This window comes from Molossus molossus, unplaced genomic scaffold (genome assembly GCF_014108415.1).
Source record: "Molossus molossus isolate mMolMol1 unplaced genomic scaffold, mMolMol1.p scaffold_m16_p_12, whole genome shotgun sequence".
Lineage (NCBI taxonomy): Eukaryota > Metazoa > Chordata > Mammalia > Chiroptera > Molossidae > Molossus > Molossus molossus.
In genome coordinates this window covers 75,270,476-75,287,665 of record NW_023425347.1, presented here as the reverse complement: position 1 = coordinate 75,287,665, position 17,190 = coordinate 75,270,476, and the positions used below count along the sequence as shown (strand labels likewise).

Genomic DNA, 17,190 nt, shown 5'->3' with positions numbered 1-17,190 from the left:
TTTTAGATGACTGGCCTATGTAAGTTCAGAGAAGGAACAGAGAGAAAATGGACCATAGAAGAGATTCAAAAGTCTCCATGTAGAATCTATTGGTTAGAAAGTCTGCCGTGGTAGCGGACTTTCTATCCCTTTTGGGATCTGAAGATTTCTTGCCTCAGCCAATTGTTTATTCAGAAAGTGGAGAATCAGCTAGGAAGCTAATGGTGCCCACCTGGCTGAGGTGTCCCAAAGAGCATGATTACTTTTATGCATTACAAGGAAGAAGGTATACAAATACAACACCTGCGTGCTAGCTAGTTTTTTTGTTTTGTTTTTAATGTTTTTATTGGTTTTAGAGAGAAAAGAAGGGAGAGAGAAAGAGAAATAGAAACATCGGTGAGAGAGAAACATCGATTGGTTGCCTCCTGCTTGCTCCCTATTGGAGATCAAGCCTGAAACCCAGGCATGTGCCTTGACTAGGAATCGAACCAGTGACCTCTTGGTGCATGGGACCATGCTTAATCCACTGAACCACACTGGCTGGGTGGTTTTGTTTTTTGTTATCACTCCTCAAGAACAAGCTAATTCCCACAAGTTTGGGCCTGGTTTTTCATGTGAGTTGCTAAGCCAGCCTGTATTTAATAAACAAAGATCCCAGGATCATTTCAAACATTTGACAAGTCTGAAATAGAAATCATTGTCAGTATATTCCCAAAATAATATTTTAATCATGCCAACTTTAGTCTTTACCACCAGCAAAGTGTCAGTGTGTATCGGCACATGTATGTAGTGTGGATTTGGTTTTTCTTATTTTGTATATTCTGATAGACTATACTTTTCTTGAAATTTAAAATTTTTTCTCTTGTTGAATTTCTTTCCACCACCTTCATATATTTGAACAAAAGTTACAGTTTATTGAAAGAATGAGAGCTTAGATGGTATAACTTAGTAATATTTAAGTCCTGAGAGATACTGTGACAGAAAATTATAGTAGACATAGCTGAGTGGTATCTGCCTCTTGTCTTTATTTCCCAGAAGCTTACCTTTCTGCTGCATCAGTATTGGGCCCAACTCTTTAAAACTTGATCAGATTCTATTTGTAGAATCGCCCTTATCTTTCTGTCTCTCCCTTTGTCACATTCCAAAACCAGACCCAGTGTTCAGTAATTGATGAAAAGTTTTTCTCTATTTAGATTGTTTACTATAAATTAAATTACAGTTTCACACCTTGCAATGAAAAAGGGCAGTTGAAGGATAAGAAATGAAGGTAAATTCCAGTGTAAAAACAGAACTAAAGAAAAAAAACACCTAGTAAATGTTTAACTTTAAGAGGCATAACATAGCTTGTGACCTTGTGTTCCTTAGTTCAAAGGAAGAATGGAGACTAAAATAACCAAGCAAACAGGCAGTGCTGATTTGCCTCGTTATTCTTTTTTTTTTTTGAAAGTGCTATCATTTTGGTCTGTCTCCATAGTTTCAGTTACATAGAAGACTAAAGGGAAGAAGACCTGCTTGACTAGAAATATCCAGATAAAATGAATTTTTCCTTTATCTGTCTAAGTAAGGTATATAGTTCTTACCTTTGAGAAAATTCTGAAGTTGGATGCTTTTACTCATTCACCATACATGGATATCTTTTATGTGGGGACTTTAAAAATGTATACAAATAAAACCTTACTCCAGGATTTAACAATCTGGTAAGAGAGACAGATGTTGTATATCAAATATACGAAACTGATATGGGAACTACAAACACAGGACACTGAATTTAGAGGAGGGGAAACCTTTACTTTTGGCTTAGGAATGAAGGAGGGCAGTTTAACAGGGCGTTGGACTCAGGGAGGTAGGGACAAGAGCATTCTAGGCATGAGAACAGGAAGAGCAAGGTCATGGTTCAAAAAGTGCAGTGTGGGCTGAAGAGAGCAGTAAATGGTCTAGTCTGTTTAGAGCATAAGGAGATGAGTTAAGGACAGGAGGGAGTGGCAAAAGAAAGTGTTCAGACGCAAATTGGGTCAGATGGAGGGCTTTGACTGCCTAGCTAAGAAATTCAAACTGTCTGCTTGGCATTGGTGAACTGTTAAAGATTTGGGGTAATGGGTTGATGTGGCATTATCAGAGATGTGTTTTTATAAGATTAATCATATAGAAATGAGCAGAATTTGAGTAGAAGACACTAGAAACAGTGAACAATGCAGTGAGTTCACATACTAGGTTTATAACTCTTACTGACTGGATTGTTATGAGGGTTAAAAGTAATGTCAGCATTAAAAGCAGACCTGGCATACAGCAAATACTAAATGAGTATTAGTTATTATCGTCATCATTTTTATTATTATGTGGAGGTGATGAAGGCCTGAACAAAGTTAGTGGCAGTGAGAAGATGATCAGGACATGGACACTGTTATTACAGAATTTAGAAGTTGGTTAGAATTGAAGAACAGAGACCAAGATGACTCGGAAATGTCAAGCTTGAGTACCTGGAAGATAGAACAAAAAGTTAGAAGGAGCAGGTTTGGGGAAAGAGAAAGATAGATGTGATTTTGGATACCAGGGGTATGAGTTCTGGGTGCCTTCCAGTTGGAGGTGGTCAGCATGTAGGACTGGAACTTAGGAGAAATACCAGAATTGGTCATATAGATTTGAAATTTAAGCTCATAGAGATTATATCTGAATTTGGGGAATGAATGGGAGAGGGAAAAAAAAAATGGATGGAAAACTCAGAAGAATAAAGCTTCATGTTAAAGATGGAAACAAAAAAAGTCAAACCCTGAAGTTGAGACATTTAGAAAGCAGCATGGCTGAGTTCTCTAGGTCAGTGTTCTCTAAGCTTTTTTTTAATAATCCTCACCTGAGGACATTTTTGCATTTATTTTCAGATAGAGAGGGAGGAAGAGAGAGAGAGAAACATCGATGTGAGGGAGAGACATCCACTGGTTACCACCCACACAACCCCAACTGGGGCCGGGGACAAACTGCAACCGAGGTACGTGCCCCCAGTGGGAACTGAACCCAGGACTCTCTGGTCCGCGGGCCGACGCTCCAACCGCTGAGCCAAACCAGCCAGGGCTCTCTAAGCTTTTTTATTTATTTTTATTATTATTTTTTTAATCCTCACCAGAGGACATTTTTCCATATTTTGTTCAGATGGGGGGGGGGCATTGACGTGAAATGGACACATCAAGTGGTTGCCACCCAGACAACCCAACCAGGGCCGGGGACAAACTGCATCCAAGGTACAGTGCCCTTAGCAGAAACCAAACCCAGGTCTCTCTGGACCACAGGCTGATGCTCTAACCGCTGAGCCAAACTGGCAAGGGCTCACTAAGCTTTTTAAATTGCACACCCTATTACCTGAGCGTGTAACTCCCATATATGAATTAGTATTCCTTACCCTTAATGTTACTTGGTCATTTTTTTGAATGTTAGTTTAGTTAGACCAGAGAATACTTGTTATTTCCCTATCCAGGCATACATGACCAAGTAAATGTGTCACATTTTCCTCAGACTACTTAGAGCACCATGCACGGTACATGATCTTGTGACAAATTAAACTGAGTGAGGGTATCAGTATCAGCCCATAGGTTAAATATTCAAAAAGCTAATATTAACATTTTTAGTGTGTGCCTTGATATGTAAAAGATGAAAAATACTGCCCTAGAAACTGGTGGCCTTTACTTGTTCTGAAAATATACAAATATTTCCTTGAAATGTTATGCAGCAGTTTCTTGGGACTAGTTATATATATGTACGTGTGTGTGTGTGTGTGTACGTACAACCTGAAACTTTTTTGTTTAAGCTTTAAGTGTACACACATCTCTATCTAGTGTAAAGACTGGAGTTTTTTCCTGTGTTGCATTGGGTTTAATCTTACTAGTATTAGCTTTTGAAGTCTCAAATGGCAGCATTCTGCATGAAGCCAACCATAAATACACATGTAGGAATTTAGCAACATTTGCTGAGCAAGTAATTTATAGCCACACGATCATGATAATAGTGATGGGCAGCATACACAATAAATTATGAGGCATAGGATAGCCACATCTGTAGGATTTTTTTCTATAAGGCACCTATATTTAGTTTCTAGGCTAAGTATGTTGTAATTATCCTCAATCTAAAATAAAGGCAATAAGAAACTTTTCACTAGAGAAATAGTGGTAAATTTCCAGCCATCTTACCTGGTTATTTATATTCTGAACTTCATGATGATTTCTCTCCTGGTAATTAACTGGCCATACGCCCATGAAGCTACCCTTGGAGGCAGTTAAGCTTTTAAATAGTATGTAATGTTTTTATGAAATGCAGTACTTTACAGTTAATGGAGTGACTTTATATTCTCTCACTTGGTATTTGCCTAAGGTAGGTAGGACAAAGGATTACTACCCCATTTTGTGAGTGAGGAAACAAGAGGCAGAAGCTAGTGACATAAGCCCTGTGCTCTTTGCACTGCACCTTGTTACTGTATTTGAAAAACAAGTTAAAGCTGATTCTATTTTGTGGGACTAATTTCTCCTCCTATGCTTCTCTTCCCCCAAAAGGCACAAGGTTTTGTTTTGTTATTTTTTTATTCTCACCCGAGGACATTTTTCCATTTTCTGTTCAGATAGAGTGGGAGGGAGCAAGAGGAAGAGAGAGAGAGGGAGAGAAATATCAACGTGAAAGGGACACATTGAGTGGCTGCCTCCCACATGACCCAACCAGGGCCAGGGACAAACTGCAACCGAGATACATGCCTTTAGCGGGAACTGAACCCGGGTCTCTTTGGACCACAGACCAACGCTCTAACCGCTGAGCCAAACCAGCCAGGGCAAGGCACACAGTTTTTAAACAGAATTTTCTCAGAGTTCGCATATAATCTTACACTATGACTAAACAGGTTGATCATAAAAGGATTATATATTTAATAAAATTGAATTATTTTTAAAGTTTTTGTCAAACAAGATAGGTGACCCTAGCCACCTTTCTTTTCAGAACAAAGCATGAATACTACCATTGTGTTGGAAAATTGTCTTTCATCAGTACTAAGTTCACCAAGGTCAGATAAGTCGTTGAAGGACTTTTTCCATATAGATAGGAGGTTAGAGTTGCGTTGGGTGTGCTTTGGTGTTCCATAGCTTGTAGATGCACACTGTGTGTTATGTATTGGGCACCTCCTAGATTTGGATTCTTATCTTGAACCACAGAGATTGGTATTTTTAGATAAGTCATGGTATTCTTAAATAATCAGTTGCTTTATAGTTCTTAGCTGTGATTTATACTCATTGCTTTACCCTTAGGGAGGAAGTTGGAACAAAGGAATTCACCATATTCACAGTGTAGCAATAGCTATAATTTTGAAGGACAACATGAATTTAGCCAGACGATTCCTCCTATAAGTGCAGCTATGGAACCATCTCAATAAGGGGGCTAGCCTAAGGCCATTCATTTGAACTACTGTATAGTGAAAAGATGACTAAATGGCTTTTCATCACCAGGCCCCCAGAGTGAACTTTGAGCTGGATTTACCAGAACTTTTCATCTTCACTCTTGGTTGGTGACCAGTTATCTCTAAGTCCCCATCCTTGTGGACAGCTGCAGCTTTAACAAGCTTGAAAACCTTAAGTTTTCTACTTTGAAATGTCTAAGAATCTGGCATCTTGGCATTTTGGAGTACTTTTTCAAGGAGGAGGAACAGGATAACTAAAGATAGAAGGCTTGGTGGATTTATGTTCCAGGCTGAGACGTCTCATAGGTTCTTAAGTTTTTGACCCTCTACTGAGTTGTCAATTCGAAAGAGAGAGGAGAACCTGCAGTGAAAGAGCACACAATTGAAAATCAGGGGCATGGGTTTTAGTTCCAGCTCTGGCCTGTACTTGCCTTGTGACCTAAGGCAAGAAGACCCTCAGTCTGGATAAAGTATCTTCATCTGTCAGATAGGAATTACAGTACCTATACTATGTTTGCAGTGAAAAACAAATTAGATAATGTGAAGAAAGCTATTTTACTAAGTGTAAAGCATGTACAAATGTAAGAGATTAGCATAACCATCTCAGTTGCTTTGCACTCTTTGAAGTGGTCTTTACATTCTCAGTTCCTGACAGCTGTCTACATGGAGGTGGGAGATTCAAGGTTTGGCTGGCTTGGAAAATTTGTTTTTTCTCATGCCTGCCCTCCTCCTCCCCGTCCTCCCCAATCTTTTTCTTTCTTTCAACATTTAAATCTGTGATAAAAGACACTAAGCAGAGGGCAGAATTCAGTGTGTCTGTGAATCAGCAGAATCCATACAGTCAAATCAATACAGCCAAGCTCATCTTGACATTCTTTTAACACCATCCAGGATTTTAATTGAGAATTCTTTGAGCAATGCTGATGACATGCCATCTGGCTTGTGTATGATGCTTAATATTTTTTGTGACCTTCTAATGTATTTTCCCGTTCATGTGCTGCAGCTTCCCAGTGAGGTGCTTTTGTAGGTGAGCATAGGCTCCAAGAAATTAAATGATTTGTCCAGGATCATGGACATATAGCAGATTAGTAGCCAGAGAACAAGACTTTCCAGGTCCAGTACATTTTCTTTCTTTACCCTGTACTTTACTGCCCCCCACTGTTGACAGCTGAGTATTCGTAGGTGCTACTGACTGATGTAGAGACATGCAAAGGGGAAGGATAAAATAGAAAAGAAAAGAGTAATAGAGTGTGGAAAGAGACAACAGAGAAATGAAAGAAAGATGCTCATATGATAGGAGACAGCGGTATCATTAGCATCTTCTCTTTTATGATTGCTACAGAGATTTTGGGAACAGAGAAAGTGGATGAAAACAATCTTTTGGATTAAGGATTTTAAAGCCAGTAATCAAAGCTGAGGCTGCTCATCTGTCTGAACACTTTGAATAGACATATACCTTAAAACAGTGCAGAAAGTGAGAATAAACAAGCTATACTAAATCAAGAACAGAATTTTAGAGCTTTTACATTTCCAAATCCACCCTTTACTATATTGTGACCTTAAGCAAGTAACTTAAAATACCCATCCTTAGCTTTCTTATCAGTAAAGTTGGAATAATATCGATGTCTTTATCACTGAGCTGAGTAACACATCAGTTGAAGGTAATGCATATGACAAGTAGTTTCTAAACTCGAAAGCTCTTGAGTTGGCATCTTTGAAACATTCTTCAGAGTCACACGTTCACCTCTTCTGAGTATACACAAATACAGGATCCTGCCAGAAGCTGGACAAGAAGTTCTCAGGGTTTCTGAATCTTATAAGTGATCCGGTAAGCAAAATGGCTCTTTGTTTTAGGATACAATTTGACTCAGGCTACTGGCACTATTTCTGTCTTTAGCTCATGTCAGAATTCTCTTTCAGGCTCAGAGCCTGAAAAACCAGTTACTCATCATTCTTTCTGCAAGAATTTATTGACTCCTATTAGGTTGGAGGGTCAAAGAGATTAACAAATATTTCTGTGGGGCAAAGGGGCTAGCCCAGATTATTCCTGATGGAGGCTGAACAGGTGTGGGAGCCATAAAACAGCTGTGTGATTTAGGGCAGGCTTCTCAAACTCTGGCACTCAGTTTCTCAGTAAATGGAGAATAACACTACCTTTGTCATGGAAGGATTCGGTGAAATAAAACACTTAACTTTCTTTAGAACTGGATTCTAAATGTTACCTGACCCTTTTTTGGTAAAGAGCCATATAATATTTTCAGCTTGCGGGCCATAAGGTTTCTGTTGTAACACTTCGACTAGTCATAGACATTGTAAATGGATGAGTATTGCAGTTTTCAGTAAAACTTAATTTACAAAAGGAGGCTGCAGACCTTTGCTTTAGAATACTTCACTAAAGTATTTGGTCTTTTTCCCTCCATCATACAAAATACTAATACTGTTTTATTACTGTCGTATATGTAGGGATGGTTTAAGTGGAGAATTAATAAAGGAATGAGGAAGAAAGTGTGTGAAGTAAGGTGTTTACATACCATGTCTATTCCACAGAAACAGGTTATAAAATGTTCTGTTCATGCCTTCCTATCAGTTTCATTGCTTATACCAGTTGCAGTGCCTTTATTTATAATGATTTTATGATCTAGGCCCTGTTTAAAAGATTATGTTGTAATAGCAAACAGAAATATGTTTTTGTTTTTGAAGGGAAAAGTGTTTCTACTGCCAATCTAAAAATATGTCCTTGTGAGCAGATCTTTAGGGAGAGCGGTATGCAGCCAGTTCTAACCCTTAGTCTTTTGGGAAGCATGGTTTTTCCAGTAGGCAGTTTGAAAAGCTTCATACTTAGCTTTTTGGAGCTAGAAACAGACACCCTCAAACACTAAACTTGGCATTAATAAGGAAAGGGGTCTTTAGTAAGGGTACATTATGCGTTCTTATCGTGGTGTGTGCCATCTGTATCCAGTTATGTAAGGGTTTGGAATTTAAGTAGTAAGGTTTCTGGCACTAAGCTTAGTGCTTTCTTGCTTAAGTAGAAACCTTAGATGAGCTTAAAGACTGTTGAACCATCTTTTCTGTCTAGTCACCCTGTCTTCCCTTGTATCATTCATTTATTGCATCCTCAAGTAGTGAAGTGTAGGCCTTCCATATCAGACCACTCCTTAGCATGTGTGTTCAGTATACATCAGTGCTGGAGTGGCTTAGTAGAGTGACTGGACAAGGCCACCAGCATGGTGGGCAGCGGGCCAGATCACAAACATATAGGTCTTTTGATTTCCAGAGCAGTGTTATTTTTCTTTTTCTGAAATTGTCAATTTGAGGTTGGTTTTATTGTGGCATGCATATACCTCCTTAAATCTTAAAAGGCTTTTTAGCTGTGTTTGATAATGGCATTTGTCCTTAGGTTCGTCTCTACAAACATGAGAACCAAATTATCTGTTAGTAGAATTATTTTGTTTTTGAAAAACCTCGGTTCTCAAATTTAGTTTTAATTTTTCTTTGTAGTTTCGAAGAATATCTAAAATAGCAAGCACAAATTAGCTTTTTGTTGTTGTTGTTGATGTTAATCTTCACCTGAGGATATTTTTTCCATTGATTTTTAGAGAGAATGGAAGGGAGAGGGGGGAGAGAGAAACAGTGATGTGAGAAAGACACATTGATTGGTTGCTTCCCACATGTGCCCTGACTGGGATCAGGAATTGAACCCAAAACCCTTAGGTGCATGGGCTGATGCTCTAACCACTGAACCACACTGGCCAGGGCACAAATTAGCCTTAATCCTATCCCCTTTCTTCTTACCCATCTAGTTACAACATCCCAACAGTTTTAGCTAATTCAAATAAACGAAGCCTGGAACTAACTTCAGTGAATACCTGAAGCAGTACTGGAACATAAAACGCATGTGATAGTGCTCCTGATTGGGCTTTAAAATAAAAATCATGTCATCTCATGACAGAGGAAAACACAATTACGTAAAATGCAAGTCAAAAAGGTAGTGCAGTGAAGATAATGTACTTTGAACGTAGAGAGCCACTTGGAGTATGTTAAGTTGGAGAGCCAGAAATGATTGAGGATACTCACAGCAGCCTAAAGGTTGCAAGTTGGATTGTGGGGGGACATTAAGGGGAAAGATGGTAACAATGTTTAGATTTGTTTTTCATTCAGAACTGGGCTAAGAGATATTTGCTTACATTTGACAATGAGAACATGACTTTTTTTAGGTAAAACTTGACTGCCTGGGTGGAGTAAGCATTGGTCAGGGATTTGGGCTTCATTTTAGGGGAGCTTTTTGTGGTCTTTTTTTTGAGTAGTTGTTGTGATCTTAGTGTTTTAAAGTATTATCATCCCCAAACAGCTAATTAATTTTAGTTAGTTCAAAGAGCAGTGTTGTGGGTTTAGGCATATTATAAAGGACTTTTGCAGAGAGAATGAGGTGCATGCCAAGAAATAGGAAAGCTAAAATCTAAAGGTACAGAGGTTTAGAAATTAGGGAATATTGCAATAAAACCTTATACTTGTTTGTATTTTATGAGGATGATCATTTTGATACATCCTTTCCATGTCTAGGCATATCACTAAGGGAGGATTTGGCAAGCATGGTACCTGGTCAAAAGCGAAAGTTGGAAAGATTTCCAAGTGAGTCTTAAAAGAGGAGTACTCTGCTTCTGGGATATTTTGAAAACTGCTTAGGTCTCTTCTTTTTTTCTTCAAGAATGATAAAGAGTAACTGGATATTCGAGTGACAGCTAGATTGGCAACCCTTGAGTGATCTGATTGAATCATCTCATTTCCTCCATGGTTTTCTCCTTATCTTCCTGATAATGGATAGCCAAACAGAGGTATTTGCCCTCCTTCTCCTCCTACTTACCTATTGTCATAAATGTGTCATACTTTATTAATCTATCCTGGTCTTTCTGAGAAGGTTCTGACTTTCAAAAGATTTCTATTTGGGAATGGTATGCATCCATGTTTCCTGCTTTCCAGTCTTCCTTGCAATGTTCAGGACTGTGTGTGTGTCCTCCTAATCATGTGGATTTCTAGTTGTACTCCTTATTTTAAAGGCCCAGCAAGAACCTCATTTATTTTTTATAACCACTTCCTTTGGTTGTTCAAATACTCCCAATAAGTTTACTTCAGGGCCAAGCTTTCTAAGCGGCCTCCTCTTTTTCTCAGAAAGGCCCTACCCAGCAACTCTCTTGCTCTCTTATTCAGGAGTAATCACTTATCAGACTGCATGCTAGATGCTGTGAGGAATCCAGAAATGAATCACGCTCAGGTCCTAGCCACAAGGGTCTTGTAAACAAGAAAGGGGAAATAATAAGAAAGAGATACAGATCAAGGCCTCTAGGTTCACAAGAAGGAACTATCACTTCCAGATGTGGATATTTAGAGAAGACTTGTAGAGAGATGACAATTGAGTTTAACATTGAGCAATAACCTTTTCATGATGGACTTGGATTCTTCCCTTTCTAGCTTTGGAAAGCAAACTGCTTTTAAAACCAAATAAATGTATAGATACTGAATTGAGACTGAATCTAGCAACAACCATTCAATACTTCATCTGAGCCTTAAGTCTTTATTAAATAGTCAGGGAGTCTTATTCAAGTACTTATAAAGTAATTAATGAACATGAGTGATAAATCTAATATCAATAATGAATTAAATCTAGGAAATTCTGTACTGCATTTTTCATAAGACTGAGCTAAGCTAATGTGGCTTGGTCTTAGGCAGTTTTGTCCTTGTCAACTGTATATAAATAGCTTTATCCCATGATAGAGATAGCAATTTAAAATGGAATAAAAAGGATCCCAGAATATAAATATCTTACTTTTAAATACATACCTTCTCTCATCATCCTAAAAGATGAACCCAGCATATTTTCCATGGACTGTAGATGTTATAAATAAGCTACTTCTGTAGCAAAATTAGTTTTGTTGCAATTAATGCATTAATTATAAAAATAAGTGATAAGATTAAGGTTGCTTTATATTTTTTAACTTTTGGGGATGTTTGGTGAGCAAAAGTTATTTGTGTTATGATGAGGTTTTATTATTTTAATGTTAAATTGTGCCTTGGTCAGAAAACATTGAGAACATCAACTTGTTTTCATAAAATCTGTTGCTTGAGATTTGGTCTGATTTTTTAATTTTAATTGTTTTTCCTTTATTGATTTTCGAGAGAGAGGAAATAAGAGGCAGAGAGAGATAGAAACATCAATGAGGGAGAACATCGATTGGCTGCCTCCTGAATGCCCCCCCACTGGGGACCAGGCCGACAACCTGGACATGTGTCCTGACAGGGAATCGAACCAGGGACGCTCAACCATTGAGCCACACCAGCAGGAGGAGATTTGGTCTGATTTTTAAAGCCCTGTATAAAGACTAGATCTGCTTTAAGGAAAGCCTTTTTAAATTTTTATTGTTTTAGAGAGAGAGATAGACACATCGATGTAAGAAAGATACATTAAGCCCTGGCTGGTTTGGCTCAGCGGTTAGAGCATTGGCCTGCGGTCCGGAGAGAAGCAGGGTCGGTTCCGGCTAGGGGCACATACCTCGATTGCAGTTTGTCCCTGGCCCTGGTTGGTCGTGCAGGTGGCAGCCACTCGGTGTGTCCCTTTCACGTCGATGTTTCTCTCTCTCTCTCTCTCTCTCTCTCTCTTCCTCTCTCTCCCTCCCACTCTTTCTGAACAAAGAATGGAAAAAAGTGTCCTCAGGTGAGGATAAAAAACAAAACAAAACAGTGAGCCCTTGTCGGTTTGGCTCAACGGTTAGAGCGTTGGCCCACGGTCCCTAGAGACCTGGGTTCGGTTCTTGCCGAGGGCACATACCTCAGTTGCAGTTTGTCCCCAGCCTCGGTTGGGGTCGTGTGGGTGGCAACCACTTGATGTGTTTCTCTCGCATCGATGTCCCCCCCCCCCTTTTCTTCCTCTGCTCTGTCTGAAGATAAATGCAAAAATGTCCTCGGGGTGAGGAAGGAAGGAAGGAAGGAAGGATGGAGGGAAGGAGGGAGGGAGGGAGGGAGGGAGGGAGGGAGGGAGGTTGATTGATTAGCCACCCCCCACACGCCCGCACCATGGATCAAGCCCAGGCACGTGCCCCAAAAGAATCAAACAGGGCATGGGACAGTGTTTAATCCACTGAGCCACACCGGCCAGGCAAAAGCCTTTTGAATCAAATAACTCACTTTTTTCTAGGAATTTATAGTAACAATTTGTGTTCTTTAATAGGTATTAAAAGAATTAATTAGCTACTAATCATCTCTGTGCAAAGATGCTAAAAATCATGCTCCAGATTTTGTGTCTTTTTCCTCAAGATAGGATCTGTTTCTAATGAGGAGAGTATCTTGGAAGTCAGGAATTTATAAAACGGTTCTGGATGGAAAAATCATAAAAACTATAATTCTAAATCCAAAGCTCAAATGGAACTTTGTTTCTAAATTCAACTTAACGTATAGAACTGCGTCTAAAGATGGAACAGAATGTCTTACCAGTTAGCCAGTTTCCCAGAACTGGAGAGAGAGAAGCTCATATTTAAGCTAATGACCATGTAGGGTGAGATTGTGGGAGTTGGGCAGTAGAGCTGTGCGCATCTTTTAGAGGGGTGGACCTGCATGGCTCTTAATGTTTTTTTCAGTCCTAAACTTCTGTAATGCAGTAAAATATAAAGGACATTTTTATTGATGTATTTTTTGCCATCATTCATTTATGATTATCTAATTCAGATGGGCCTCTCAAGCTAAAAACTTAACCTTTAATTCATTTTTTAGTTTTAGAAAGATTTAACTTCTGTTTTGTACCTAACCCTTATTCCAACAATGTGTGGTTCTGAGCCAGCCAAAGAATCATTCAGGATCTATTGACTGCCCATATGTTTGGGAACTGATTACACCAAGACATCCTTAGTTGGGGCAATGCAAAATTTAAAAGCAGACTGTGCACAGACAGTTTTAAAAGTGTTTCTTGCCCTGGCTGGTTTGGCTCAGTGGTTAGAGTGTCGGCCTGCGGACCAGGGAGTCCCAGGTTCGGTTCCTGCTAAGGGTACGTACCTTGGTTGCATTTTGTCCCCACCCCGGTTGGGGTCGTGTGGGTGGCAAACACTTGATGTGTCTCTCTCACATCGATGTTTTTCTCTTGCTCTTCCCCCCTCTCTCCCTCCTGCTCTATCTGAAGATAAATGCAAAAAAAGTCCTCGGGTGAGGATAAACAACAACAAAAACGTGTTTTTTTTTATCTGTTCACCTTTGTAATGATTGTTGGAAGAGTTCAGAGGACAACCAAAGGTTGTTACCAATTTTCTAAATCTCACAGACTTTTACACTCAAACTAAACCCACTCATCATTAGCAAGTATATAAGATACCACACTGACGATTGTGCACATTCCTCCTTTGACTGTAGTGGTTTGCGTGGCAGATTTTGCTAAGATCAGGCCTGTCTATGGATCCATGCAATAAAAGGATAAATTCTTATTTTTAGTTTTTAAATAATTACTTTCATTTCCAGAAAGAATTTTATTTGCCCCATTTTAAAAGGCTAGTGAGTCTCACTCTCTTTGTTGCCAAGAGTACCTCCTAACTATCTGTTAATAAAAATAAAGAATTAAACTTCTCTAGATTACTTTGATTTCTTTGTTCTCAGTACATCTAAGAGAATAGTGTATAGGTTATACACATATGGTGATAAGTGAAAATGTAATGGGAGCTTAGTTGGTTATTTAGGACTCAGGATTTTATCTGGTCATTTCCAACTGTGATTCAACACTCTTCACTTTAATTCCCTCCAGAAACTCAAAGATCATATTGCTTCCTAGTACTTAGAGTTCCTGTTGATGTATACAGCTTCTTGTAGGCCTCCAGCACTAGAAATTGGCTCCAAACCTTTTCCCATTACATCATCACCCACTAATGTCATTACACCAGAGTGAAATGTGCTTTGAAGATTGTACTCTTGTTTTCCTTCCATTTCTTTCCTTTGATCATTTCCTTTAGAAGGAAAAAGAAAAAAATTAGACACCTAGGACAATCCCAGGCAAACATTTAAGAGTAAATCAAACATCCTCACAGTCTAAACCTAGATTTATCAGCCTTCGTTCCACTCTGCCAATGGAGAGTGATATTCCCAGCATGCATCCACATGGAGCCTGGAAAGTAACACGTTTGTTCATGTGACACCTGCTTTTGTGCTTTTCTTTCAGCCCTTCAGAATTAGTGCTTAATGATTTACATAGCTCTCCCACCAGCATCCTGTCACTGGCATTGTTAAACCTTTTCAGATAATTTCCCAGAATAGAAATTCTTAGGACACCACTACGTTTCTAGTTCTTTGTGTTGGATTAAACTGTTTCTTGCATTTAAGTATTTGCCAGATAAGCATTTAAGCCATCTGGAGTTTTTTACTTTCCCTTGAAAGTCTTTTAAGACATTATGACAATATCTACCGTTATAGCTGATGTGGGGTTCCTAACTGATCTTCCGTTACCCCATCACAAAGCAGTTGACTAAATGTAGGTTCTGACCCTCTTCTTTCTCTCCTAAATTTTATTCCCCATTGTTGAAAAGTTGAATGAAGTACTGAAAACATCCACAGGAAAGATATAAATAACCTGGACCAAAAGTCTGACTTTATTATTATTTTTAATGTGTCTCATGTATGTGTTTGTTTTCAGTTGTCAGAATGTCCACAGAAGGAGGATTTGGTGGTACCAGCAGCAGTGATGCCCAGCAAAGCCTACAGTCCTTCTGGCCTCGTGTCATGGAAGAAATCCGGAATTTGACAGTGGTAAGAAAGAATGAGAAACTGTTAGAGAATGTAAAGATCGCCCTGGCCAGTTTGGCTCAGCGGTTAGAGTGTTGACCTGCAGTCCAGAGAGACCCGGGTTTGGTTCCCGCTAAGGGCATGTACTTCGGTTGCAGTTTGTCCCCGGCCCTGGTTGGGTTGTGCGGGTGGCAGCCACTCGATGTGTCCCTTTCATGTCGATGTTTCTCTCTCTTCCTCTCTTTCCCTCCCGCTCTGTCTGAATAAAAAAATGGAAAAATGTCCTCGGGTGAGGATAAAAAACAAAAAAAACAAACAAAAAAAAGAATGTAAAGATCTATGAGATGAATAACCAAATCTTACACTAAAACATGTTTAATTTCAAGCACATTTACAAATAATTTATTCCTGATCTTTGGGTAGGAAAATGAAAATACAATTTACCTTAGGTGAGGGGACTATAAGGATTTTTTTTAATATCTTAGTGATTTTCCTTAGGCATGTAGGTTTGTAGTGGATGCTTTGACTTGGAGGTAGTTTAATGTGAGATATATTTTAAAGAATTCAGGAAAGTAGAGCTCTCACTTTTCTTCAGTAGCATCAGCTCATTTCTTAGGCCTACTTTAGTGGCCCTTTCAAATTTCTAGAGCTTGGTGAAAACTGTTGGGCAGTTTATTCAACAACAGATCTGTTCTAAGCAGTCTCTCTTTCTAGATTTTTTTTTTTTTATCCTCACCCGAGGACACTTTTTCATTTTTTGTACAGATAGAGTGGGAGGGAGAGAGAGGAAGGGAGAGAGAGAGAAACATCGATGCGAAGGGACACATCGAGTGGCTGCCACCCGCACGACCAACCAGGGCCGGGGACAAACTGCAACTGAAGTACGTGCCCTTGGCGGGAACCGAACCCGGGTCTCTGCGGACCGCAGGCCGACGCTCTAACCGCTGAGCCAAACTGGCCAGGGCTCTCTTTCTAGATTTTAAAAGATACACTTAGATTAAAGTTTCTCAGCAGCGGCATTATTGACAGTTTTAGCCAGATAATTCTTTGTTGTGAGGGTTGTCCTGTGCATTGTAGGATGTTTAGCAGCATCCTTGGCCTTGACCCACTAGATGCCAGTAGCACTCTCCCTACCTCCTGACGGTTGCTGCAATCAAAAATGTCTCTAGACTTTGGCAAATGTCTCTTGGGGGTTAAAATCATCCCCTGTTGAGAATTGCTGACTTAAAAGAATCCAATATAACCCTGGCCCTTGGGGAATTTACAGTCTAGTAATTATAACTAGAGTTATTTATTCAATAAGTATCTATTAAGTACTTACCGAGTCAGGCACAGTGATGAGTCTGAAGCAGTAAAAGTCAAAAGTGCTTGTTCCTGGTTGAGATAGGAAGGCTCTAATTAATGAGGACATTTTGTTGGGTCTTGAAATATTAGTAAGTATTCACTAAATGGAAAGGGTAGGAGAGTATATGTTCAGCAGAGAGGACTGGCATTTGTAAAGACGTGGAGGCCCAGAGGGGAGGGCCTTATGTTGAGAGGAACAGTAAGAAGTTCAGAGTGGCTGCAGGTTACTATATGGATAGTGGGGGTTGGGTAAGATTAAGGAGTATAACAGTGGTAGCAGGAGGTGAGACAGGTTGGAATTGGATTTTTTCAGAGTGTAACGTCATGTCCTTAGTGAAGAATGTTCCATTTGGTGTCATTTCAGTTAGAGGTGTCATTCCTGCCCTGAAGGTATTAGCATCTTGGCAGAGCAGACATTGGGTTCCTTCCTAATGTAGAGCTAATGTTGCAATTTCTTAAGAGTTACTGGCTTTTAACCTCTGACATACAAGGTCAGTTTATTTGTTCACTCAATAAATATTCATTATGTACCTACTGTGGCTTTGCTCAGTACTGTGGGTCCAGTAGTGAACCAGATGGATAAGATCATTGCACTCACAGAATCTATATTCTGGTGGAGGAAACAGACCATAATAAATAAGTAATGAATGAATAAAATAAAATAACTTTTCATTGTGATTAATGTTCACTGACTTCAAGGG

General features: G+C 39.4%; 1 protein-coding gene across 14 annotated transcripts in view; it reads left to right on the top strand.

Annotated features, from left to right (window-relative positions):
• Positions 1-17,190, top strand: part of NFYC (nuclear transcription factor Y subunit gamma) — a 64,594-nt gene that overhangs the window by 19,353 nt on the left and 28,051 nt on the right. For 7 of the 14 annotated variants that reach the window (XM_036255404.1, XM_036255403.1, XM_036255415.1 and 4 more), the window contains exons 3-4: positions 9,962-10,030; positions 15,057-15,169. In XM_036255404.1, coding sequence (XP_036111297.1) covers positions 9,991-10,030; positions 15,057-15,169 — 153 coding nt within the window. In that variant the 5' untranslated portion in view covers positions 9,962-9,990. Of the gene's footprint in view, positions 1-9,961; positions 10,031-10,106; positions 10,234-15,056; positions 15,170-17,190 lie in introns of those variants that run through there. The other 7 variants (XM_036255408.1, XM_036255406.1, XM_036255409.1 and 4 more) reach the window with 4 other exon arrangements.